The sequence below is a fragment of the Loa loa genome (genome assembly GCF_000183805.2).
Source record: "Loa loa unplaced genomic scaffold supercont3.149, whole genome shotgun sequence".
NCBI lineage: Eukaryota > Metazoa > Nematoda > Chromadorea > Rhabditida > Onchocercidae > Loa > Loa loa.
Genome location: NW_018108329.1, coordinates 7,613 through 35,166, shown reverse-complemented (window position 1 = coordinate 35,166; position 27,554 = coordinate 7,613). Strand labels below are relative to the sequence as shown.

The window sequence follows — 27,554 nt, the reverse complement described above, 5'->3', positions numbered from 1 at the left end:
TTTTTTTTTTTTTCATATTAGGAGCGAACATGCACACTTGATTTTGTCAATTCAGCTGATACCAACGGTATAAAGCAAATTGAATATGCAATGCACTGCAAAAATATATAGCGTGAAAAACTACTTAATTTTGCACGACAGTTTGTTCGATCCAAATGGAAGCTTATCTGATAACGTTACCGATGGATAACCCTTCTCAAAATCGAGTTTTTACAATTTGTCGACGACTTTTGTCACTTGAAACAATAACTTTATCAAAACATAAGGAAAAAGTTCTTATCAAAGAATGATGTCAATATCTCATATGATAAAAACATACTGTTGATTTTGCTAATTCAGCCGATACCAACGACATAAAGCAAATGTTCGTTCCTGATATAAAAATAAAAAGAACCAATATTCCTAAATCACCATCTCTTGGGATGCATATTTTGGAAAACAAAAAAGTTTATCATATGGAATGTTGACTTCCCCATTTTAATTTTCAAACATCCCAAATGGAAAAAGCAAAATTGTGTCGCAGAAAACAGAGAAGTTTGGTAAGAGTAATGCACAAAAGAGTACAAAAAAAGAAAAGAGGAAAAAAGATATGTAGAGCGGTTTCGTAAAGTGACGAAAACGATCATGTGACAATGATGGCAGTGATTCTTCCGCTTTTCCTTGTATTCCTCTTCCTTCATCTTTCTTCCCGTCTCCATTTCCACAAAAACAGAGTATGATGAGCAGGTTGTTAATTTTCTCCTTCCGCCGAATAGTTTTCGGGAAATTTTGTGTAATAAAAAGTAGCATTAAAGTACGCCGTGAGGAAACTTCACTCCCAAAAACATACATTAAAATGGATACTTCTACACTCTTGAAGTAATTTCGGTGTTTATATCCTTGGCTAATATCTCAGTTAGGAATCTGGAATATGTGTTCTGCTAAGTGCGATCGCAACAATACTCTTCAATTTTAAACATATTTCAACGTCACTGTTGTTTTAGTTGTACCATTAAACCTTATTAATAGCTCAGGTTTCATCAAATCAACTATTGCAACGTAAGCATGCATGCCACATATTCCGATGTGGTCGCAAAGCTTTGCAAAATGTGCATGGTTAGTTTTATTACCCGTACATAAGGGACATTAACTTTCCAAGTCCGAGATTCAGCTTCGAAAGGAAATAAAGCATTTGTTTGGCTGTGGCAATCCTGAAAACAAGGAATAAGAATTCAAAATTCAAATTAAATTGGATGAATGCGAAAAGCCATGTTGTGGATTTAAAGATCACTAGTCCACCGTTATAAAAATGTTACATTTTGAATTGCGATGGTGGCGCAGCATATATCAACAGTCAGCTGTAGGGTTGAGCTGATAAGAGGTGTGTGTGCAATCACTGTCACCACGACGGCGTGGGGTGTGTACAGAAAGTATGCAGAAAAGTCAGTGTCAAGGATTCTAATGAATGAAAAAGTAGAAACGCTGTGCGGAGAGTTACTGATGATTGGAAGATAAATGAAGGGAAAATGGAACTGACAGCGGAAGCAGGTCAGTCCACATTCGCATTCCTATCAATCGGATTGATTCATGTCGTGGAACGAAAAAGGCAAGAGGAAGGGATGTATGGAGAGGCGGGAGTATAAGAAGGATGGACTTTAAATTGCGGTTATTTTTCGACTAGGAATTGTGTAGTTTTGTCTTGCCAAGATGAGAATAGCAAAAGGGTTGTCCGTCTGGTCATTTCAAATGAAAGGAAATTATCATCAAAGACAGTTGAATGGCAGATGATCGATCATCTGGCATTCAATATATGTTGGTATCGGGTAGATGACAGCTGCAGTGATAATAATGATAATAAGTCACAACTTACCGTAGTGGTGAGGATAACAAAGATAAATAGCGATGATAAGGATGATGACCACGATAATGATAGTTCGACGGTATGATCATGATCGCAATTCGATGCACGAAATAACTGATTGTAAATTGTACATATTTTTTCGAACTTTTGCAGTTCTCTTTTCTTCCTCGAAAATAGTGAAAATAAGATCATATTAGGTTGGCCTTTATTTCTGAAACATGTATAATCGGATTTGGTGGTAGAAATTATATAAAATTTTTACGGAAACTTCACCGAGTTGGTCTATATGTAACAGAATTTGTGGCGTACCGACTAAAATAATGATAAGGTATGGATTTTGCAGATGACTTCTGGTGTTCTTTTGTAGATTCGCATTGATCATGTCATATTTTTCATCATCGATCACTGCTTTTAATGTCGCAAACGCAGAATAATTCTTCTCGACAGCCTTCCAGTCCCCGCGAAGTGAATAATTCCTTTTTAATAGTGTTGTCGGAGTCTAAGAAGCGAATGGACACCGGCAACTTGCCAGAATTAGAGACGTCTCTCGATTCATCATGCGCGAATTTTTAATTTTCGAAACAAATTACTCCTCAGTGTCATTTGAAATTATCAATTCGAGCTTTTACCATTCTGTTCGACAAAGGTACTTCTTTTATTTTCTGTTTAGCTTCCATCTCTAAAACTTCTTCGACAACTTTTATCAGACAAGGTTTCATTTCCCTATCAATTTTGATATCTCAAATGACGCAAATCAAATCCTGTCCCACTAGGCTCGAGTTCCATCCTTTTCAGATTCCTTAATTTTCATTCCAAGGAATTCAGATGGTCGATTAGATAAATTAAAATAGAACGTTTCTAAGTGACCTTTCCATTTTGATGGCTTCAAAGCATCCTTTCTGAGAAAGGTGGCGCATATAACGAACTGAGATTTTATTTGTCCATTACTTAGAGACGTCTCTCGATTCATCATGCGCGAATTTTTAATTTTCGAAACAAATTACTCCTCAGTGTCATTTGAAATTATCAATTCGAGCTTTTACCATTCTGTTCGACAAAGGTACTTCTTTTATTTTCTGTTTAGCTTCCATCTCTAAAACTTCTTCGACAGATCCTACAGTAAAAATTTGCACAGTAAAACCTACAGTAAATTGTTATCCTACAGTAAAAATTTGTGATGTTTTAAAAGTATTGATTTATTGCACTAATAGACCGAAAATAGGACTTTGCGATCAAGTCCAGATACAATTTTGGATTAATGATAACTGAATGGATAGCAAACTATGGCTGTTGATCGTGGAATAATTCACTTCCATTTTGTTAATTATTTTTTTCTCCACTTTAATAACTCAAGCACTTGTCTTTTCTCTGCATGGTGATATATTGTCCATACAGATAGATATACATCAAGGGGAAAACAAATTTATGATGGAATTATTATGTGACTAATTAAGCTTAATAAGTAACTGCAATCTTCAGTCCCGTTTTTCCCATGAAATTTCAAATATTCCTTTCTGCAATGTTGTTCAACTACTGGGTAATCTTGATAATAAGATTAAGAACCTCTGGTTTGCCATTTCACTCTTACTAAGTTTGTTACAGTCGCGTAGACCTATCAGCAAATATCGATAATTTATGTGCTTATCATTTTGACAACTTTTTCAATCCTACCATAAATATCTCCTCTATGCTACTTTCAACTTCTTATCATTAATTGCTGACGACAATGATTGCCCATTAACCAAACATCAGCATTTCACGATACTGACAGACCTATTCCAGGTGAAATAAATATTTCAATAATTTTTACTGGAAACTAGTATCAACCAACATGTATTGCTCCTCAGCAGTAACCCAACCTTGCAAGACATTCCAAAGATTCGATATTCTCTCAACATGAGAGTGTTGACCTTAAGTGAATTTAACCTGCACTGCCCCATTAATGGTATGCATTGGTAGTTTAAATTTTTAAATCACTCCACCCATCACTATGTTTGCATCATTTTTAACCTTTAAACCTATATTTTTCTAGCAAAAAGAAATACCGAATTCTTTTCACTTGAAATCGGAAGCAGCTGTTTCAACAAGTTTGAAAATAAAGACTGAATCAGCAATCAATATAACAAACGACTTTAAAATCTTTGGACACAATTTGCTGACTATTCACTATTTTTGGGTTCGGAAAATCTTATACATAAGTGATTGTTCTTTATATATGTATCCTTAAGACTTCTTTTTACTTTATCGGAAGTATATGATGGAGAAGATCATCACGTTTTATCAAAAGAAAAGACGCTGAAATAAACAGAAAGTGTTTCATTTTGTTTGATCCCTCATCGAAGCTTTCAGTTTGCGATGATTCTTAATTTTTTTTTTTTTTTATCTTTGGAGAGCTTCTAAATATGCGAAATAAAAAAAAACTTTCAATATAAGTCGAAGCTAAAAATGATATTTATTGGTTCAACCAGAGTGTATCCCAAGGATTTCAAATCTTTTAAATTGCTTATAAAGATCTTTTTAGTGAGATTTTTAGGAAATTGAAACCGAGGTCGGTTATATTCTTTCGTCTTTATCTCTTTATTCTAGGGTTGAAATTAAACAAGGTTTTGCATAACTTGTCTCGGATACAAGAAATTTATTCCGTTGAACCCATGATAAGCTTATGGATTTCGAATTTTGATGACCATGGAAATCAATTCTTAGATTACTAATTGAATTTTTATGTGGTCACAAATGTTAAAGCTTCGGTAACGAGAACACCTTTGGACATTCCTTTCAGCGATATAACAAACTGTTTTTATTTTGCAGGCATTACATGATTCTTCTGATGAATATGCCAAAAAATAACAAATATGAAATCAGCAATAGAAACAGTTTCAATCTTACAATGCGGAGCAATAACTGATATTAACAGTAATATCAGTGTTTTTTAGTGTTTTTAGAGCTCTTGCCAACACCTTCTTACCACTGTCCATATTTGCAGCAATATGTCAGGAATTTAAATAGCACATTGCTTCCAACTACCATGAAACTTCGTCTTGCAGTTTTCGTAAGCCGCGATGCGATCTCGGTTACTTACATTCCATTATATTCCTACCTCGACATATTCCACACCTTATTCCGTTTGACGAATTTCTTATCTGTTCCTTATCATATCTAGAAATCTTGTCGATCTCAACCCCCTCACCATTTCACCACCTATCTTTTCCTTTTTTATTTAATGCAGCAAAATCGACTCTGTTATCGATCTCAACAGTAACCTCACTTTACCGAATTAAAGCCATATTTCCTTAAACGAAAATGCAAACGTTGACATCTCTTGATGTTTCTCGAAATACAATGCACCTTACCGCATTAACAGTATGCTTCCGGAATGATTTTCGCACACTGTGACATTACGATAATTGGTTTTACACTTATAAAAAAAAAAAGAAAAAAGAAAAAAGAACACTCCTAGGTGTTAGCTTCGCATATACTGCAAATTTGCAAAACATCACGCTTTACATGAAAAGGTGATGAAGGAGATATGGGTGTAATAAATGGCTATCTCCACACAACTGCTTTGGTGAGATTTATCGTGAATGACAGTACAAGTACTAACACTCTTAGTAAATCCAAATAGACAAGCAACAAGGTAAAATCATTCCTTGCAGACTTTTTTGACATTGTTTCGCTCTACATTATTTCAATTGTACAAAGAATTTAAACAAATAATTTTTCCTTCCATCCATAATTCCTTGGAAGTGGCAGTGACTCTCAGCATTCGATTTTCTGAAATTTGGCACGGAGAACATCACTTTTATTTAATATTCCTTGTAAAACGTTTGATTTCAGGATATCAGAACAAATTCACATATTGTGTCTATGTGAATACGGTTAAAAAAAAAGCATGTTTGACCAATTTTTCACTATCCAGGACGGTGAAATAGAACACTTATTCCACGAAAAACGATTGAATGACAATAATTATGTAACATTTAACAATTTAAACTGTGAAGATAATTAGAGCACCTTTTCGCATGCTGCCATCGAAATATTAAAATGCTTTTACCGAACGTTGAATATTTATTGACCAAATTAAGAATATCATAGATACAGGCTTGATATTGCCTCATATATGGAGAATAATTATGACATTGAATTTTATACTTATTTGTATAATAAAATGCTGCTACACAGTTCACTTCCAACTAAAATTTTCTTATCAAAGAAAATCTTTTCACGTGATAATATTAAAAGAACGTGATGCAGCAGCTTGATTATGAATATATTACTCGTACAACCATGTCACTCATACGGGACTGGATAGGAAAGCACAACATTCCTCTTCCAAGTGTTGTGAATCATCTGTTTTGTTAAGCTCGTAAGAAAGACAATTTTTCTGATTAGTTCTGATACTCAAGTACTAATTTACAGAAGTATGCTGTACATGAGGTAAGGTGAAGTTGAAAGGAGGTCTTATGAATCCGAACGTTCTCATGCTTTAAAATGCCCAAATCACCGTGTAATAAATGAGCCCACTGATCCATTGCTGACACATTCCTACCCATCTTAAATAATTGTGCTCACTCCACTCTTCGGTTTTGCCTTCGCTTTTCCCATGAATTTTTTTATCGATGTTAGCGATCTTTGCCCAAAAAGTTGTGTATCCCAGCAAAACACTATCCACGTCCAATCACAACTCCTATGTTTATTATTTAATGCACCAAACACTTCGAATTAAAAATGATTCCGGTATCGAAGCCTTAAAGTAAACGAAACAGTCCGACTGCTACTACCTTTCTTGGCTTGACATAAAAATTCCTTAAATATTTACTAAGAGTAGGGAGGGAAATGGGAGATGAAGCATTTTTCCATAGTGCTACCAGATTTTTCAGAAAATCTAAATGCCACGTTGTCTATATGCCCCGAAAAATCATATACTGAAACGCACAAGAACATACACCGACGTGATCGACTGTATTTATTGATCTTCAAAATTTCTGTAGTTTTTGCAAAAATGTATACATCCAGTTAGTCCAAAAATTGAAGAAGTTCTATCAAAGAATGTGAAAATGAGGAAGGTATATGACCAACTCTACCGCAAACACATACACACACATATACACACACACATACACACACACATACACACACACAACACACACACACACACACATACACACACACAACACACACACACACACAAATATATACATACATACAAACATATGCAATATCTCTTCTGAAAGAAAATTTTCCATCCCCTGCATTTATTGGTTTTACCCTTTCTTGGGTAGGAGTGGAGGATGGCGATTCTGAATCTGCATTTTAGTTAAGACTGATTAATCAAATTTTGGATTAATTAGCACACGAGGTAAGAAGGGAAATTTCTGGGTTCTCCTTTTTTTCCGCGAACCTTTCAGGTAAACAGGAAGACTTCTCATTTTACTATCCATTTTGCCGAAATGTTTTGAATTTCAAATGGCGATAACAGGAAGAACAAAATACACACTTCCTTCATGAAGGTCCAAAATTTCGATGAGTTCAATTGTTCGACAGCACAAATCAGTTCGCTTATATTTGATTCGGTTGTTCCCTGCTCGAATGATATTGGGGTCATCGGTCACTGCCCAAACAGTTCAACAATGTATAAAACACTCGGTATGTATGTATGATTGTGGGAGTGTCAGTATTGTGTCGAATTGATGTTGGTGTTGCAGCTGGTGTTGGTGCTGATGTTGGTGCTGGTGCTGGTGTTGATGTTGGTACTGGTGCTGTCTGTGCGTATTCGATTGGTTGCGAGACGTTCACCACTGTTGTGCTAGTACAACAGTGGTGAACTGATAGTTCAAAACTTTGTCATAACGAGTGCCGTGCATTGCATTTTAGTCTTTCTCCCGTCTCTCCCAATTTTTAAATTTTAATTCCTACTTATAAATCAGTTTTTTCGGATTCTTTTATGCAATTAGCTGAGAAAGACGGACAAACTTTCTTGAATAGTAATAAACTAATGTCAGTCGAAGTTGAAATGTTAAAAAAAAAACTGTGACAAAAGGTTGCGCCTATTTCCTTCTGGAGTTCCGGAACTGGTATGAATGTAGGGCTTAGTTCCGGAGAAACCAGAATATCTTTAGGCTTGAATGTTGTGTTAAGTCAATTAACAAGCTTTTAAAAGGAGTTCTTTTGTGTCTAAATAACGTAAGAGGCTGTATAGAAATTAGACACTACTACTCGTGAAATTTCTCAAGCACTTGGAACTGATCAAAATACTACTGCAATTTCTAAGTATGAAATTGCAATGTTCAAGTTCAAAACGAGTTTCTTTTCCGCGAGTTTAATCTAACCAATCATTTTATTAATTTCCACTTCTTAAAATACATCGTACATATTTCGATGCCACTTGATTATTTTTGGAATGAGTTTTAATAAGTTTGCTAAGAAATTGAGTTTACTTGAATGTTCAAAACTGGTATTTTTTTTGCATGCTTCTGCAGATATCTTTCGTCGCCTTTAGATTTTGATTCATCCATGAATGTTTCAATATTTTGTAATTTATCGTGCTTTTTACTTCAGTTGATCTGTGTATGCAAGTTGTCGATCAGTTTCAAACATCGCCTTTAACAGGAAACATCACCCTTATCATAACATCACGACTTTTTTTCTGTTTGATTCTTTTCCAGCTGAGTCCTTTAACGAAATTCTATCCGACACGAATAGAATTGAAAACTTTGGATTTCTTTACGCACGATCTGGAAAAAAGTGAACTGAAAAAACACAGTGTTACGCTGCAGTAGCCCGAAATGTAATCATTTTAGAATGTAATGAACGGATAGTAATATGATAGGAGGGTATGGTGATTTGGATTCAGATTCTTTACCAATGATAATCTATGTTTTTTGCGTCTTAAAATCATAACATTTCGTGTTTCAGGGCTGCTCTTGTGTAACATGTGTTTTTTTTTATTGAATTGTCGCCGACAAAGTATGTCATGTCTAAAATACAAGCATTTAGAGAAAGAATCGATGTAAGCGGAAAATAGGCTGAAAGAAGTCGCTTTATATCAATGAATTTTTCATGAATGCATATTCCCTGGGCGTATCTAATAAAATTAATAATTTTAACCTGTGACCTTTCCTTTCATTTTGCTCTTGATGTAATCTACTCTAATTACAAAGATAATGCATACACTGTTGTTAGTGGCGCATTCGTAATCAGCACTAATAAATCGAATCAGGCTTCACGGATACGTTACCCAAGTAGCAGTACAATATATGGTATTACAATATACCAGAAGCTTCTTGCAACTGCTTTGGATAATATTATTGTAGTATACAATATTTCATCCTCTGTAAGGATCGAGGATGTGTACCGTTTACAACTACCGAAGTCAATCCGAAAAAAATTATTGGAATTTAAATTTATTGATCATGAAATGTTACTTTATTGCGACACATTAACGTGCAGGTTCATTGGTTCCTAACATAAAACATATTGAAATTCTTATTTTACATATTTCAGTTCTCCATCATCTCTTTATCATTTATTTCCCGAAATCTGAAATTTGAAGCAACTAACGAAATCATAAGTTATTTAAACTGAAAAAAATTCAAACAATTTCGAAAAGGCGTCAAGTGAACATGTTTTAGATTATGCGTATTGACTTTCCCAGAGAAATCATGTACGGAATATCTGCTAGCATTGAATGGAAAAAAGATTGAAGAATTGATGTATGCAACAGTAGTGAAGGATTCTAACCAGAATGTTAACATACGGGTCGTAACTAAGAATGCTAGCGAGGCTACCATCCTGAGATTCCCTTCATATCATGCATCCAGCAAGTGAATCATTTTTTATCAAATCTTATAATACACCAGAATGGAATAACGGTGCAAATGTACAAAATTGAAACATGAAACTTCTCTAGAGAGGACTGAAAGATTTCTCCTATATAATCCTTAACAATTATTAACAATGATTTTTTCTGCAGTGCATCAGTACAATCAGCAGAGGATATACGAATCATTGACAAGCATGGTTTAGCAACTGCATTCAATCGGCGTGGTTACACTTACTTTGTGGGATCAGCACGACGGCCCTATGAACCATACATCAATGCCAAGATCGAAGAAATGATTGTGATGTCGGTTCGAATAACTCGAATATGCGACAAGGATCGTACAGAAAAGCTGGAATCTCGCATTGATATGGCACTTACCTGTGGAAATTTTAGTAAATTTACTCAGTTGTCACTTAAATCGATAGTTCATCTTAATGATTATTAAAATCAACTTTTGTCGTTTTGAGGTTCAGTACTAATGAACTCCCTTATGCATCGAAAACTCCACTTTCACAGTTTTCTTTTTTCAGTCTTTAAAATTCTCCCCGTGATTATTTAATATAACTGAAACCCAAATCGTTGTTTCTTATTTATCCGTTCAGATTCTTTTCCTTTTTTTTTTTATTTCTGTGCGTTTTCAATTACAAAATCGAATTTGAACAATGTTCTAGGTTTGCGGACAAATGTGTTTTCACTGGCAGCTGAGTACGATCCAAAGAGTGATGAGTTGATTGTTGTGTTCCAAACATCTGCAAAAAATGAAAATGTTGCATGTAAATATACTATGGATCTTGTTAATAATGCGTTCAATCAAATATGGATTAATTGTCAGAACATTTCCTATAAGTCATCATTCAAGGCAAGTTGGTTTTTTTACTTTTGAAACATAATTTAGCCCTACTTTCATTTCTCTGATGATAATTTTTTGAATGAGCCTTTATCATAATTTTTCGATCGAGCAGTTGTTTATGTCCCAAAAATTTTCACATTTCCACTACAGCCATGTAACTGCACACCGGTTCATTTAACGTGGGTTCGAGAAACCCGTGGAAAGTTAGTGTTCAGAGACAAGAAATCTTGGTTATTCCTTAACCTTAGACTAACAGAATTTCAGGAGTGTCAAAAGGTTAAAAATTCCGAACAATTGCCTCCACATTGCTTTGTATTTTCACGACGTGCTGATGGACATGCTATGCGAACCTGTTTGAGATTTGGTGGTGTGAGTCTATTCACTTTTAAAATTTCATAAATTTTATTTTCTTTCAAGATTCAACAATAGTTTTTTAGATAATTTCGAAAAAAAGTACTGAAATTTTTTTTTTCATTTCTCGGATTTTGTTGAATATGAAAAGAACAGTTGTAAAAGTTATGCTATGCATTGAGCATATAGCATCTTACATTTATATTGCAGAACTATGTAGAGGAACCGTTAAATAATTGTGATTTGGAATTGTTTCCATCATTTGCATATCGTTACGGATGGTTAGAACAGTTCCATGCATTTTCAGGACAACTCGTAGCGGTGTAAGCTATCAGTGAAAATTTCTTTTTTCTCCTCCTTAGGGTTTCTGTTTTGAATCCATATGAAATTCAGTTGTGATGTCTACTTAGAGAACAGGAGAGATCACAGCAAGCAAAACTGGCAAAAAAGCTTGATTTATATTGCTGAATGACAAAAAGGAGAGGGGGCTAAGTTAGCATAAATTAAAAAATCGACTTAGTAATACAGAAAAGATTCTGATCGTTTTGGTACCACTCACCGCAAATGGGATAAGCAGGAAACAGGTCCAAATCTTTGTTTTACTGATATCTATATATGAAGTTTCGTTGAGTAAATATGTAAATGTCTATAGTATGATCATAATGAAAGCTTTGAGCATTATCCAAAAGAGCTGGGAACTTTAAACATTGTTTAATTTTTTCTCGTTCGATATTCTTAGAAAGAACGGTAAATAATATCTCAATTTCTGTTCTCGGTGGAAGCGATCCGAAAAAATATCTCGAAACAATGAAAATTAATAGCATAACTTCATTCTTTTCGAGCTTGCCTCATTGTTCACAATATCTTGTAATAATGGTTGACATCTTATAGTTTACCGGGTTCTGGTGAAGATATCCTGTCTGTGAAACGTTTTTATGAAGATGACGCATTATTCAGTGTCCGTTCTGACGGTATTTTAAATCGGGTATTTTAATTTATTTTGAAGCGATCAACTGATGTTAATAGACGATGTTTTTCCTTTTTGAGAAGAATGAAATGTTTTAGTTTTTTTTTTTTGAATTCTGTATAAATTTAGGTGTCAGATCAAACAGATCAAGTGGCATCTTCACTCCTGTGGTCACTTCAATTGCAGCAGACTCAATTCACAGAAAAATCTCATACTCCTAAGTACCGCATTGCTGCGGATTTGTCGCGCAGTCGGATTTATTTTGTTCAAGATAATGAAGTTCGTGACTTTTTTTTAGATCTGGTATTCTAGTTCATAAAAGACTTTTTTGAATGGGTGAATGATATGTTTTTTCAAATTTGATTTTTAAATTTAAGAAATTAACACGGAGATTTAAAATGAACTTATTCCAGTTCTCTGGGAATCGATTTCCTTTCCATTTTTAGCTAAGCTATGCGGAGTTGGCATGTTCCTATTTTTATGACAGCTGTGATTCGCTGGAACGGTCGAACTGGTCTGATCCGCTTCAGTGCCTTTGGTGTGCTATGAGTAATGGTTCTGGTTATGCATTTTCACGATCAAAGGGCAGGAGCTGTCCATTCTACACAGTTGATAATTTCTGTACTCCATTTATTGAGCATGTAAGTTATCACTATTCCTGTTATGAGCCGTGTACCTTGGTGTAAAATTTTCCTAATCTTGTTAAATTTGGGTAATAATTTATTCACTATTATTTTCTAAAGGAAAATTACTGCTATAGATTAAAAACTTCTCCAATGTTGCATGACCGCATTATAGCACGTTGCAACGCAACGTGAAATTGTTGGATTTAATCAAAAATTTAATCAAAAGGAAGAGAAAAAAGAATACTTTGAAAGGTGTTAAGTCGAGGCGTCTGATTTACTGGCAAAATTCATGTAATAGAGCGGATCTATCTCCTCACAGCACACAAATATTTGAGATAAACATTCCATCATCAAGTTTCTCCAACTATACCTCGCTTGAAGTATATGGTAGAAAACTCGATAGATTGCAAGATATCGTTGCCAAAATATGCGATCGGAACTGTGCTATATCAGATTTCGGATCAACAAAGTTAGTTCATATGAATAAAAATTATCAGACTGGCAAACTTCATGCTCTACCTATGCTTTTGCAAAGCAAAAGATTTTTTTTGTTTCCCAGATATATTCGACTATAACTTGAGTGGCCGGTGCCAAAAAATTGTTCTACCACGTTTTCTCGAAAGATTTGGCTATTTTATAAATAATGAAAAAAGGTAGTGGAATTTCAGTATGTTGACATTTTTTTTAGGCTATCTTGTGTTGTTAACATGCCAGTTAATGCTGTGGAAGACTGCGATTTTTATCTGGAAGGGAAGCTGCGATCGTTTGGCCGATTTAGCATCACTTCTGAATTGCCGAAAAAGCGGGATTCTCACACTAAAAACATCATTTTGGCAAGCACACACTCACATTCGAAGTAACTGATTATCACAACTGATTATCCAACTGAAATTTTCGTGAAACTTTGTACTTCGTTATTTTAGAAAAACTGTTGCTTGTTGCAAGTTTATTATATGTGCATGACGTTGCATATAAAAGGATGATGGTATTAGGTACCAAATGTTGTTGGCTACAATCAACACTTTTCTACTAAAATTGAAAATCGGCTATGTATAAGCTTACCATTTACATCGATTTTAAGACACAGCAGAGCAATTGTAACAATATTTGCGGTGATTGTGCTGGCATCCCTGATCGTGCTTATTTTATGCCTTCTTCGTCAATTCCATAAAGTTAGCCTTGAACTACTATAAGAAATGGAAAATTGTATTCATTCGAAAATTTCATTCTACATTATCTAGCTTGACATATGCAGGAATGTGCTTAACAATACTGCACGCATGAATTAATTGTTGTCGATTCTCTCCTTACAGCACCAACGGAAGCGAATGAAACATTGCCATACAAGTGGCTCACAAATAGCACTTGACACAAGTCATGCCACTTTCGGTTAGTTCATTTTTCTCTTTGAATTATTTGTTATGTATTGTTATCTACTTTGGTTTCTGTTGTTTATCTACTGGATTTCTTACATTCAAGTGCATATTAGTTATTTTTAGTGACCAATAATCCGTTTAGTGGACTCAAAAGAAAAGCTGACGAAATAAAAACATTTAATCCGTATGAGAATCTTTTTATGGAAATCGATTCGAAGTTGCAAATACCTCTGAAGGATCTGGAATTGGGTGATGAAATTGGGAAAGGTAGTATAATTTACTTAATGTCCTTTTATTAACGATTACCATTTATCGCCATTTGCTATGATATTTGAACTATTCTATATTACTATAATTAACGAATTGTTTTACAGGAAACTTCGGTGTTGTGTATCGGGCAGTATATCGAAGCGCCGATGGTCAACTAGTAGATGTAGCATGTAAAACAATCGATTCACAAAATGATGGTGTTATAACTGGCATCAGTGAATTTTTACAAGAAGGCTTAATTATGGCTAATTTTGATCATCCAAATGTTGCTCGACTAATTGGTATTTCCTCAACTAACAATAATTATCCCATCATTGTTACTGATTTCATGGCTCAAGGAGATTTACGACATTATATCATTAACCCGGAGAATGTACCTTTTACTTTACTTTCCCTATGGTTTAGCAAAGTTTTAAATCCTCGCAAAACAACTTTTATTAAATTACTTTTTCTCATAAACTGATATAACACAACCGACCATCCATTAAGATACCTTCTTGATTTTATTTTTCTAATGTTTCTAATATCTGTTTTTTCATACAACTCTCTTCTTCGGCCTTACCATTTTATTTTACTTACAGAGACTCACGTTTGGCAATCTTCTTGATTTTGGTATCCAAATTGCAAAAGGAATGACTTATTTGCATGATAAACAATTTATTCATCGAGATCTTGCTGCACGAAATTGCATGTTCGTCAAAAAATTCCTTGCACTTGAAATTTATAGGATAAATGTTTCTATGTTTGTTTGTTTGTGATCTATGTTTCGGCGTCATTCAATCTATCATAACTTAAAAAACGCAAAATTTTCGATTCATTTTACAACCATTGAAGGTTAGATGCGCACCTTGTTGTTAAAATTGCCGATTTTGGTTTGAGTCGAGACGTATCACGATGTGGAATGTATCAGGCTATCCATAAAGATCGTGGAATTCCCATTCGATGGATGCCTATTGAATCGCTTGAAGAACAACAGGTTTTCCTATTTGTTCAAAACGGATAGCTCAGCTTGTGAGAACATAAGCTAATCTCTCTTCATAATACACCATAAAAGTTTGGAACTTGCTGGTTTTCCATCATCAACATAACCAAAAATGCTCAGATTTTGTAAGGGACGATTCTGGTGACCCGTCCAGTTGATGATGATGATGATGTTATACCATTTGACAGATGAACTTTCAATCGCTAAAGTTATTTTTGACTCGTCTATGCTAAGCTTGCTCCACAGTTGTATGAATTTGTAGGATATCACATCGGATGATCTACTTTTCCTCATCGTTAAGTCTATCATAACTTGAAAAATGTAGCCAGACTTTCTATATATTTCTGTCACTGAAAGCTAGATGCGTAACTTGTTAAAATTGTCCATTTTGATTTTAGTCAAAATGTGTTGCGGTGTCCCTTTGGCTTTCTATTTAACTAAATCTCAATTCCAAGATGAAACCAAAATTTTCTTAGCAGAATAAATCGACAACCTCTTATAGTCAAAAAAGAACTGTTGTCTTGTACAGAAATGATTTTGATAGGATAATCAATCACTGAAATATATTGCAGTATACATTCAAAGCGGATGTTTGGGCATATGGAATTGTGCTATGGGAATTAGCTACACGTGGTTTGATTCCTTATGCAGACCTTGAATTTACCGATATCCTCCGTTTACTAAAGAGTGGGCATCGTTTGATGAAACCAAAAGGATGTCCGGATAACCTGTATTTTCATTTCAGTTTCCATTTCCAAATCATTTTTGTTAGCTATATATCTTTTAACAACTTCGGTAATGATCCACTTCAACTCACTGTAATTGTCAACAATTTCAATAGTCAGTAGTGATTTCCCACTATGCCAGCACAGCCAATTTTGATTACCCATGTGTATTCTCATTTTGTGTGTTAAAAAAGCACAGCGACACTAACGGAAATTTAAAAGTTTGGTTTAGTCATTTCTTGAAATAAATTGATTGCAAGTGTTCGAAAAAAAAAGATCGGTATATTTTTCAGATATCATCACGTCATGCGGCGATGCTGGATGGAAGATCCGAAACGTCGACCAACATTCTTCGAATTAACAGAAATGATGGAGGACGTTGTACGACAGTTACGACGTGGTGTATCAGGTGGTGCACTTCTGGATAGTCACTATGAACGTGTCTCCGCACGGTCATTCGCCGTACCACTCATCACCACCACTAATTCAAGTGCAAGTGATGGTACCATTATTACTAACTTATAAACGACTTCATTGAATTTCAAATTAAAATTCAAGTCAAATCAAATAATATTCTGATAAAATTCTACTTCGCTTTTTACAACCTACTTTCCTAATCGAAGGAGCAATCAATCAGTAACCAAACATCTTCCAATTAAAATTGAACTTCACAGACGTAAACTACACTGACACATCCTCTTGTATTAGTAGCCGGCTGTGCTTCACTTTTACCTCAATTTGTAAACTGTAGTGCCGCTACGCCTGTTCCACCACATCTTTATGTCGCTCTTGAGTACCTACTTGCAACGTGTATTTAAACAAAAACTATTTGTTAGCTCCTTATTTACTAACCAGTCACCACTTTTACACATAAAGTTCAACATACTTTCAAGTTCAGCAGATGTCTGATGTGCACAGCTCCTTGCAAGAATAATTATGCATGCTATCAGCAGTCTGTACAAAAACGCTGGAAATCAAGACAAAAGCAACAAACTTTGCAACAACCTTCAGGCTTAGAGAGAACGGACTATCACATCCCCGGACTATGCCTTAAAGTTCGAGGCAACGAACTTCCCATAGCAGATTTTAAATGTGATGGATAATAGTAAGTTCATTTGCGAAAAGTGAATTTTGCTGCCAAGCCTTTTATTCACAAAACAGTTCTAATATGAAAAGTATTCCGAGAACGACCTGATTAAATAAACAGATGTGATATTTGGAAATTAATTACACAACAAAATTCAGTGAGTTAATGAGTATAACAAGCCACCTTGGCGTTTGAAATCTTGCTTGGAGATTTCCAACCTAACCATAAATTCATTTAAAGCCACATTCCCTGTTAAAAAATCCGGTGCTGCCCTACGAGTCATTAAGATAAAAAGAAACTGCAGCGTTTCCAACAAGCAATGATCAACACTGCAAATGAGAGTAAGAGGTAAAAGGAGTATTTGTGTTTAATACGAATCATTTTAAAATACTTAAAGACCAGAAAGGAAAGTGTTAAATTTATGATGGTGTGCCACTGCTTATTCTACTACAGTATGATCCCAAGACCCAATGTGAAATTACAGTAAGAGGTATATGTTATCTTCAGCAAATTTTCTACAAAAAAATGAACAAACAATGAAATTTCAAGTGATTTCACTAAATTCACTTTTAACTTCCTTTCTTAGCTTCTTAGTGATAGGCTCTTCCAACATTTCATGCATCCGTACAGTGGATGATGAGGTCTGGGCATTCTGCAATATTTCGCTGCTTGAACAAAAAAACACAATTTTTTAAATGGTAGGGTAAAACAGAAATTTTTACATAATTTATAATCGAAAATTTCCGGAACGAACCAGATGAAAAGGGTGCACAAGGTAGTACGACTTAGTTCAAATGTACTCAATAATCAATAAGAAATATAAGGATCAACTACAGCTTTTAAATGAGCGCACATTCTGCCATTCTGGATAAGAAACGTAGCCCGAACATATAAATATCTACCTGCTCTTTTTGCATTAGTCCTGCATGACGATTTTCCGAATATCTATTCACATATAACCACACTTGACTTTTCATACATGGAAGATACTCTTTTACTGCTCTACTATATATTTGATAAACAGAACGTCCCGCCCTTGCAACTTCATCACCTGGCTGAAAGTATGAATAGTTGGAAAGAGATAAACCTTACATAATTTTATAACAACCGAAATTATAATGCATCTTCCGATATGCTTTAGCAGGGTAATTTACGAACTCAATATTTCGGATTTTCAAGTTTAGATATATATCACGTGAAACAAAATGAGGCTTAAAATGATTTTTAAGAGTTAGAACTATTTAAGAGTTATCCTTTTTCTTCATACTACGAAAATCAAATAATTCAATGTAGGAGTCTTTAGAAAGCAAATTCTTCGCTTAACATAACGTATTATTCATCAGAAATTTGATAAACAAATTGAAGCGGAAAGAACCTTTCAAACTTTGGATACAGAAATATTCACTGAACCTATACCGCGGCAATGACATGCGAGCTTCCCAAAACACAGCAGTGAGTCTAGGTAGTTCATATGATTAAAGTACTAGAAAAACGTTTACTGCATTGAAGGTCGAGCAGTTTTCGAAAACTAAGTTCATGCACTGGATAAACTGAGCAACGTTCGTGAATGCATCCTTTGATTTTTCTTTCAAGCGTCGTGCAATAGTTGAAAAATCCATAGGTTGCTTGATGATCATATGATAACTAACGACAGTTCGTGGTACAGGTTGACTAAATGGTTCCACATCCAAATGTTTTTCATAGCAACTTAGTAAAACCTTTGAGCAGAGCTAAAATTGATATTTATCACCATCTCAAATTCCTGATTCCCAGAAAATAAAATTCTGTCACCGGTTTATCATTAGCATGATTTATAGCATCATTTATTGTTAACCAATTTTAAACACTTACCAATCTCTCGCGCTGTCCAATTGTACCCGCATTTTCGTGCAATGCTTCTGCTTCAGTACATAATGAACATGCCCATTCATCCCTAGAACTACTATTTCAACTTATTTAGGCGATTAAACTTAAATCAACCATGATTAGGAATAGTCAGAATCGAAGCACAGCATCTGACCTAGTAACTGTGCCAAATATCTACTTAATACACATGAACTTAATACACATGAATTCTGAAACGTAAAATCAGACATCAAGCTATCCATCAAATCATCACTGAATAGCCTCATAAAAACATACGGCAAATTCTCCATCTGCTCTTTTATGGTTGGGATATGACAAATATTATGAAAAACTCGTGGACAACGCGCACAACAACCAAGAGAGCCAGTTTTTTCATCACAGCCTTGCTGGCATACATAGCAATAGTCATCCCATCTTGATTCATCATTATCTGCTGAAGCTCCTGCTAAAATGAGATCTTTTCTTCAGCTACTTATGAACAATTTATTTTAAGCGTAAATCAATACACAGTAAGAACCGATCGGTCAGTTAAGACGTCTACAGCCAAGACTTTAACAAATTTAAAGTCCCTAAAGTCACTATTCCCCACGACTCTGACAAGAAAAATACTGGTGACGGCATGTTTTGAAAAGATAGCAGTCGCTTGTCAGACGGTAGATTTTTCCAGGGAACCTGGTGTTACAGGTAGAGTTAAGAATAGGGAAGAATAAGACAGTTAAAAATAAAAAATGTACAAAAGAGAAATAAAAAAAATACCGAATTGAGTGGCAGAAACTACACACAAACCTTGGAACTGCTGCTCACTTCCAGTTCTCAGTTGTTCTGGATCCGACAGTTTGCTTTGATCGAACTGGGTTTTGAACATATTTGACACCTTTGCGATTTCATCATTGTTACTTTTTTTGATGCCAACTGTTATTTTCAGTGGAGCTGGTTCGGGGTCCTTTGGTGGTGGCGAGCTAACACTGCAATTACAAAGAAAATCTCACAAATGTTCACTAATGCTTCCCGGAAATGATACGGCTGTACGTCACATGCCAAACATCACTAGAAAAACCCATCAATAGCTTACCATGTACTCGCTGACGGTCCAGAATTGATAAGCGCATACTTTTGCTGCGTCGAAGATGTTACACCACGATTAGAAACCGGTGAATTAAAGCATACATCAAATCCATCATGTGCTGCAGATGCATCAGCATTTTGAGTGTATACACTAGAGTTGTTTGAACTGCTTGCAGGTTGGGTATCCGCCGTGGCTGCACTAGATGATGATACGGTCTGTACAGCAGAAGAAAAAGTGGAAAGCGAATTCGAGCTCGAAATCGGTAAAGGGTTAACCATACTAAGTCGACTAGTCTGCATTCTATAAAAAATAAAATATTAGCTACATCAGTGATATGTAAGAACCGTAATTAGCCACATCAGTGACAGGTAAAAATGTCATAACCTGTGGTTTAAAGATCAGGAACGAATGTAAGTGTTCAGGGATTTGGAGCCCTCATAATTCTTGTCCTGAGAAAAACGTGCTGTCAGTTAAATCAGAAGAACCAACAACTTAAGACGTAATTCCTTGAGGGTTGAAGTGAAACTACAAAGACAAAGTTCAAGTTTCCTATAATCTAAACTAAGAAAAAAAAACTGATTTTCATATTACAGCAGATGAACAATACAATGATTCGCCGGATCGCTTAAGAGGAGAGCTTGCATGAGACCCTGGAGCGAGAGGAGCCCCAGATAAGCTGCTTCCTGAATGTGAACTTGTTAACTGCATATTGGAGACTCGGTGAATATCTGCAATGTAATTAAGTGTCCAAATGAAACAATTTCATAAAATGTACGCAGCACATGCAAGATATCTGTTCAACAAAACCACCGCGTTTTCATGATTGAAACCGGCTTTATACAACGAACGACCAGGATGTTTGAAGGTTTTCTCAAAAAGCAACTGTTCTACCGGTAGATACATATGTCACAAAAAACGGGAATGATGAACCACAAAGCTTTAAGCACGTGGAAGTGTTCTGTTGAACTGTGAGAGGCATTCCTAAAACTTTGTCAAGTTCTATCCTTCAAACTGTTTTAAAGTAATATTGTCATCTATAAAGATGCTTATATTTTTATGAAAACTTACCGTTATATGCTCCGACTAAATTTGATGTTGGCGGTTGTTGAGTTGGCATGGGATTTGGCAAAAACATTCGCTGAGTATATGGAAGGATTTGCCCAGCAGGAAGGGTATATGGAGGAACATATGGTCGTTCGGTCGTAGTCAATCCAGCTATAAATCAAATTTGGATTGCAATGAATCCATAAAGTATTAAAGTATATAATAAATAGCTCGCACACTCACTCAGTGATAAAATCCCAATTCGGAACTACGGAATCTTACGAGAGAGAACCTTAATCCAAGAAAATGCTATTCAAATTCTGATCTTTCCTGAAAGTTAGAACTTGTTTTTCCGATCACCCCTTATTCATCAAATTCTTTCAAAACTGTATGAAAGCAGCTATCCTGCAACTATCAAATATAGCACCATCTCTCCGAAATAGTTACTCCTACATCTCCCAAGCAAGTGTCATCATTCTGCATGCTGCGATTAAAACGGGTGAAAGGTAAGGGAATTTAACTCACAAACATATGGATATGAATATCGTGGGCTTGGTAGCTGAATAGACCCTGGACGTTGAGAGTTTTCAGTCAGCAGAGAACCAAAAAACTGAGACTGCGGGAACCCTTGCCTTCGAGCATTTTGCATTTGTCTTGCTGCCAACTATAAGTAAAAGGTGAAGTTCAGATGTACCAACAACTAGTAATTTGTTGCTGCAAACTCACGATATGCATAAAATGCAATGTCCCAAAAAATGTAGGCTAAACAATAATAAGATTTAAAATTTTTTAGAACCTTATATTTCTTGATACTAAAAATCCCTTCTGTATGAAGAACAAAACCCAACCTCCTGGACATGAAACTGTTGCTGTTGCAAAAGCCGGGAATGCTCCTGTGATACTGGCAGTCGCAAAGTAACAGGATTTGAGGTACTCGGCATAACTGATCTATTCGGGTATGAGCGTTGTGCATAAATACTTGTCGATGAACAAGATCCTCTCGATCTATTCGTTGCGGTGTCGAACAATGGAACATCTATGGGATTTGAAGAGAGAGGTGTTGGGGTAACTTCTACCTAAAGAATTCCTCAACATGATGAAAAATACAGCTAAGCAATTATAGGAAATTCTGTTCAAACGTTATGCTGGTGACATGAGAGATTTACATATTACACTGACGAAATATTCAAGGAAACAACTTCCTGGATCATTCTATCCAAAAGTTCTTTTTACAGAACGTTAAACACAACTACTGACAGTTTTTAGTGTTCCTAAATCATCGACTTCGGCAAAAATCCGCCCCCACTGACTGATATTTGCTAGAACTTGTTCTATATCGGGTTTGAACTGAACCGTCGCTGGACGCTGCAGGCCATTCAAACTTCTCTGGAAACAATTTTTAAACCGTTAGCAATTTACATAAAGTTCTTCTGAAAAATATAAAGAATACTGAAAAACATCCCAAACTTAACAAACCTCACTACTAACTTTCTTTGCTTTAATAACTATGATACAGTTCTCCAAAAACTGCCGCATAACCACAAGCGTTGTGAGATCGTCGAAATGTTTGATGTGTGAAGCGTATAAGTTAATCTACAACCAACTCAGACTTTTAAAAACTGTTGATACAAAATATATGATTTTCCAAGCCTGCTGCAAACTCAGGACCTACTGAGAACAAAATGAAGAAATGAGGTTTACGATGATTTTGCAACTAAAAAAACCACTTATTCCCAGTGCAACGCAATAATTTTGTAACTAGAAACTAGCAATTTGTAACCAGCAATTTCAGCACAGTCCATTAAAATAAATCCACTTACTCTACTGAATCGTCGTTTTTGCCAAAGTAGCTCATTACGAAGTTTGTCATACTCCTGCCCTTTATAAAACTGAACGGCATCCAGTGCCCGCAACAGGTCATTTCCCCTCCTCATCACCTGCAAACAACAAATTTTACAACAGCACAGCAGTTAAAAAAAAAAAGCTACTGCAATGAACCTGCCAGTACTTTGTCAGAAGTATTATTCATTTTCAAACTTCATCCAAATGTTCCGTCATTAGTAATATGGCCAACTCAACAACATTCGGAACTGATTTTACGCCATGCTTAATGAGAAAAATTACCGCTTGACAAATATGCACAACTTGATTCCCAACTTCCTTCTTTAAATTAGCAACACGTTCACTCAAAGCATTCTTACGCACTTGTATCATTGATAAACTGAAAAGCCCTTTTATAATTTGGTTGCATTAATAAAATATTGGTTGCTAAACCGCTCAGTATATGTCTCCCGGTCAAATCAGATCTTGGTGTAACATTTACAGCCTGAGAACGAGATATTAAAATAAAAGATGACGGCTGTCAAAAAATTATAAAAGCCGATAAGTCGACGATTTTCAGAAAGTCTCTTAACTGTAGTATTTAAAAAGCAATATCTACACCTGCAATCGATGTGTGTTGTCTCTCGTGCTGTTGAAGACATAATTTTACTCTCATCGACATGAGCATTTGGTAAATGAGATAAGGGTGTTACCATATGTGAAGGACCCTCATGAAGTCTACTGGTGACACACGTCATGCACACATACTGTAAAATCCAGTTTACTTATCACAAGAACTGAGTGAAGATACTAACAAACAGAACATATGGGAACTTATAAGTAGTAAAGTAATTCTTTATTTCTCGAAAAAGAATTTTAATGCCACATATAATTATGGCAAACTACCAAACGAAAAAGTTCTTACCGACCCACACTGACATAACGATATAATTTTCATATTGCTATGGAGACGACAACGGACACACTTCGGAATCACAGGACATAACTGAAAATGATAAACATGAAGCCTGCAAAAAAAATTTCTGAAATATATCCTTTTCAAAAATAGCTAGAACTAGTCTTCCTGCAAAACTTTTAAAACAGGCGCAACAAGTAAATGTGAGTCTTGAGATAACAGCAACAACTATTTATAATTGTCATTTTTAACAACACAATGAATTTGAAAGAAATATTAACTAACAGTTTGCAAAAAATGAGAAGATGTTGCGGTGACGCGTTGATGTGCTAAACTGCAATCAGCACATAAAGCTTCATTGCAAACAATACATTTAGTTGTAGCCTGATGCTTATCTGGACAGACTGCAGATTCACATCTTCTGAAATAGAAAATGAAATGTTCCGGTACAATTAATCACAGCTAGAATGACGAAAACGACATTTCCTGCATCATTTTTAAAGTAAGGCTTCATCAAGAACGGCAGAAAAGTTGTTCGTGAACTCCAGTTATTAAGCACGATTTTAGGGACAATACATAAAAGCTCATTTCTACATTTACATAATAACATAATAAAATCAGTACACTCAACAAACATACTGCCTAGTTCAAAAATGGAGGTAACTAACCTTATAGTACATTCGCCTGTATTTGGAAGATTAAGTACATGAGATCGAAGACATTCCGTGTGACAAATCTCGCAAACCAACGTCTGGTGATTCAGTGATGCTGTAATCAAATCAAATTTCAATTTCTGACCTTCCCTGTTTTCTGAAAAACTGCACAGAACTGTACCCTGTTAATAAGACCATACCAGACCTTGTTCACATTTAGTTTTACAGGACGGACAAAAAGCATGAAGACACGGGAGCAGCGCTGTTATGGGGGTTGAATCAGCAGGTGGCGAGAAACCGCAGAGTTTGGCGCGACACAAATCACACCGATTAAAGTCTTCTCCCATCTGCAAAGCAGTTGATCCAATATATTCATATAATTATACCAAATTAACCCGTCAGTAAATTGGATTGAAAAACAGTAAAAAGCATATTTATATATGGAGCTGATGCTAAATGATCTTAGTAAACCATTTTGCAGTGAAAAAATTCGGTAATCGTAGAACCAATCTAAAAGTTGTGCACAGCCAGAGTACTAGGGTATGGGCATGATGAAGTACACTGGCTGGGTACAATAAAGCTATCACCACGTAAAACCAAGAGGAGATCGTTATAAGGACTGCTTTATAGGCATTAGTGGACGAAATTGCAGCATGTAACAACTGGATGGATATATAAAAACGTCAACACTCATCACACCAACCTGACCCGGATGTGACTTTAATGTCCAACCATAAACCATATGTTGTGTATGTGCTTTCATGTAACCCGTGTGTTAGGGGAAAATACACATGTGTTGATGGACGACGCATACAGATTGCTGCTAATCAACATCCCTCAAACAAACATCACGTAAGGGATCACACGATGATCATTGACTGTGTTGCATGCGTATCTCCTCTCTCTCCTCTACAAATGGGTGTTGTGTGCCTTTCTCCTCGAAAAGATGGCTAACCACCATGGTTCATTCGGTTTGCGAGCTAGCTCAAACCGGATCGCTCCGGTTCACCATGCAGGATTGTTTGTTTTCTTGTCTGTCTGTTATGAGGGTGAGGATAGACAGTGTTGTATGGGGAAGCCTCTGAAACGAATCGATAATGGAAGGAATGCGAATATCAGAGGACCATAGAAGAGATAATGGTTACGAGATGTTTGTCGCATGACGATTCTCGCGATGAGATGTCGCATGACGATTCTTTAGACGAATTGTGGAAGTAAAGGATGAGGGTCGACGTGTACAACGAAAATAGCTATGTAGAAAACTGAAAGAAGTAGTAACTGAAACGGTTAAGTAAGTTATCTGCGATCCTGTGGAATAATTAGGTGGGAGAAGGGAGAGGGGAGAGGAAGGATGAGACTTCTTAATATTGTTGATGCACTTCCTGACATAGTCTCATTGTCTTATGACCACTTCCTCCATCTGGCAACAAAGCTGTTGCGTCAGTAAAATTAGCGTGCAAATTTCGCTCAGTAACTATTGCCATGTTGGGGTCGTCGCTGCTATTCTACATTACCACTTTTTTGAGGAAAATTACAACTATAGCATATCGCATTAAAGGAGAATATCACGTATCGGTTGGAAAAAAATGCTTTGATAGCTAGAGATAACTTGATTAAGTGATTCGGGAAGTATTGGCATGTGTGACCGACAAATAGCATTTTACTCGGATCTGAGTCAAGGCAAGATGAAGGAGACAAGTGCTGCACTTACATCGTCCTTTGTTTAAGGCCAATCGTTGGGATAAAGAGGTATGAATACCAGGTATGATAGGCACACTTTGTTCATATTATCACTGCCGAGAAAATGGAGGGATTAGTTCCGGGATTAGCAGCAGATCTATCTAGAAGTTATTTAAAACAACGAAATAATTCAACAACGTAAAGTTTTTTGTTTTCTTCATTCTCAAAAATTGTGACACTAATCCTCTCTTAACTTCTAAGTAAAATATAATTACACATTTTTACAAAGCAAGCACAGAGCGCTAAATTCAGACGATGAAACCTGAGGATTAGTGTCACACTCGATATCACCTTCCGAAATAGTTCACCCCTTCGTATTCTAAGTTAATGTGTTCTAGCAAGGAAATCCTGCAGTAATATCTGTTCCCTACTGCTCTATTTTTGCAGTCACTCACTCAGTATCATCGAAAAATATCTTGAACATAAGTTATACTTTTAGCTCCAGTCCTCGCTCTTTTGAAATCAGTTGCTTTTCTGTTTTTTCTGCGAGTCCTTTTCTCTTGAGACTGAATTAAATTAGAACGCAGAGATGTGATAGCGGGTTTATTGAATTTTCTTCCTTTTTTTATCTGCCCTGAATTAAAAACATAGATGCACGTCTATGTTAAACCTCGAAAGTTCATTTCGATGTTTACATGGATTTTGAAGTGTTCGTTTCATTTGTTAATGTTACTTTCAATTTCAGTAAAACTTGGGCTCAAAAATGGTTTCGATCACAAGCTTCATCATCCATCATTCTATTCTGCTGTAGATGAAAGCGGTCGCTTACTAATAAGTCTTCCTTGAATACTTTTCAATCATTCCCGCATTTTTTCTTAAAAAACATCTAGTTGCTTATGCATTTCCAAAACTTCCCTTACAAAATCCAGGGATTAGATTTACATAACTGACTTTTGTTTGCATTGTTCCATTTTTTTGGCCGGTTATTTGCAAAAAATGGAGTTTTTCGTTTCATATGAAAATCTAGAGATGAGAAATTGAGGAATGACTGTACTATAACCATTCCAGGTGAAATTTTAGAGGAAATCCAACAAAACCAGTGTTGTTGAGGTTCGTGCTTCTGATTTTCAATAGTAATTTAGCTTGGAAAATCACAACACAATGAACATTACGTTGTAAATTTCAACTAATAGATAATTTATTGAACCAATCAAGGTCTTCATCAGAAACCCTATCCTGATCAAACATTATAAATCCCATAGCACTACAACCACCATAATATTCTCGATGTCACTCACCTAGATATCATTTTTCCTAGTGTCATTCACAATGAAAGATCTAATCTTGGACGCAAACCAATTTGTAGAAAGTACTACTTCAAAACTCGGAGGCACGTAAGGTTAGAGGACGTGGTACAACCATTTGTTGTTATGAACTTTTATATCCTTGGTACTCGTCTCCGAAAGACATATTCGAATTCTGCTGCCTTTGGCAACTATTGAACCGATTTCGCAGGAAATTTAGACCACTGTGTTGCTGCTGTATACGCAACTCACTGTATCAGTGAGGAGAAATCACCATGGCAACAAAAGCATTTACCAGGATCTTTTATTGC

At 35.7% G+C, this 27,554-nt stretch overlaps 5 protein-coding genes across 5 annotated transcripts; 4 read left to right on the top strand and 1 right to left on the bottom strand.

Moving 5' to 3' along the window:
- Window positions 1-1,505: 1,505 nt before the first annotated feature.
- LOAG_02535 (hypothetical protein) lies at window positions 1,506-1,925 on the top strand (the record flags this gene model as incomplete). Its single annotated transcript, XM_003138072.1, has 2 exons — window positions 1,506-1,600; window positions 1,703-1,925. 2 exons carry the CDS (start codon window positions 1,506-1,508, stop codon window positions 1,923-1,925), a joined length of 318 nt encoding a protein of 105 aa, XP_003138120.1.
- Window positions 1,926-7,341: 5,416 nt separating this feature from the next.
- Window positions 7,342-7,661, top strand: LOAG_02534 (hypothetical protein; the record flags this gene model as incomplete). The annotated part of the gene is made up of 2 exons (XM_003138071.1): window positions 7,342-7,483; window positions 7,543-7,661. The coding sequence occupies 2 exons, from the start codon at window positions 7,342-7,344 to the stop codon at window positions 7,659-7,661; spliced, it is 261 nt and encodes an 86-aa protein (XP_003138119.1).
- Window positions 7,662-8,805: 1,144 nt separating this feature from the next.
- LOAG_02533 (TK/Met protein kinase) lies at window positions 8,806-16,331 on the top strand (the record flags this gene model as incomplete). The annotated part of the gene is made up of 20 exons (XM_003138070.1): window positions 8,806-8,846; window positions 9,038-9,286; window positions 9,469-9,660; window positions 9,810-10,051; window positions 10,331-10,452; window positions 10,774-10,878; window positions 11,071-11,183; window positions 11,752-11,845; window positions 11,957-12,106; window positions 12,274-12,468; window positions 12,789-12,922; window positions 13,142-13,309; window positions 13,535-13,625; window positions 13,767-13,842; window positions 13,953-14,096; window positions 14,204-14,472; window positions 14,681-14,790; window positions 14,934-15,075; window positions 15,654-15,811; window positions 16,100-16,331. The coding sequence occupies 20 exons, from the start codon at window positions 8,806-8,808 to the stop codon at window positions 16,329-16,331; spliced, it is 3,027 nt and encodes a 1,008-aa protein (XP_003138118.1).
- A 1,106-nt stretch (window positions 16,332-17,437) lies between these two features.
- On the bottom strand, window positions 17,438-24,606 carry LOAG_02532 (hypothetical protein; the record flags this gene model as incomplete). Its single annotated transcript, XM_020446036.1, has 20 exons — window positions 17,438-17,545; window positions 17,796-17,948; window positions 18,393-18,623; window positions 18,745-18,826; window positions 19,036-19,204; window positions 19,546-19,724; window positions 19,832-20,125; window positions 20,433-20,553; window positions 20,894-21,040; window positions 21,395-21,533; window positions 21,718-21,945; window positions 22,127-22,255; window positions 22,346-22,462; window positions 22,690-22,806; window positions 22,994-23,090; window positions 23,312-23,457; window positions 23,616-23,696; window positions 23,892-24,027; window positions 24,275-24,374; window positions 24,465-24,606. The coding sequence occupies 20 exons, from the start codon at window positions 24,604-24,606 to the stop codon at window positions 17,438-17,440; spliced, it is 2,916 nt and encodes a 971-aa protein (XP_020303574.1).
- Window positions 24,607-25,205: 599 nt separating this feature from the next.
- On the top strand, window positions 25,206-25,388 carry LOAG_02531 (hypothetical protein; the record flags this gene model as incomplete). Its single annotated transcript, XM_003138068.1, has 1 exon — window positions 25,206-25,388. One exon carries the CDS (start codon window positions 25,206-25,208, stop codon window positions 25,386-25,388), a length of 183 nt encoding a protein of 60 aa, XP_003138116.1.
- Between the last annotated feature and the right edge of the window lie 2,166 nt (window positions 25,389-27,554).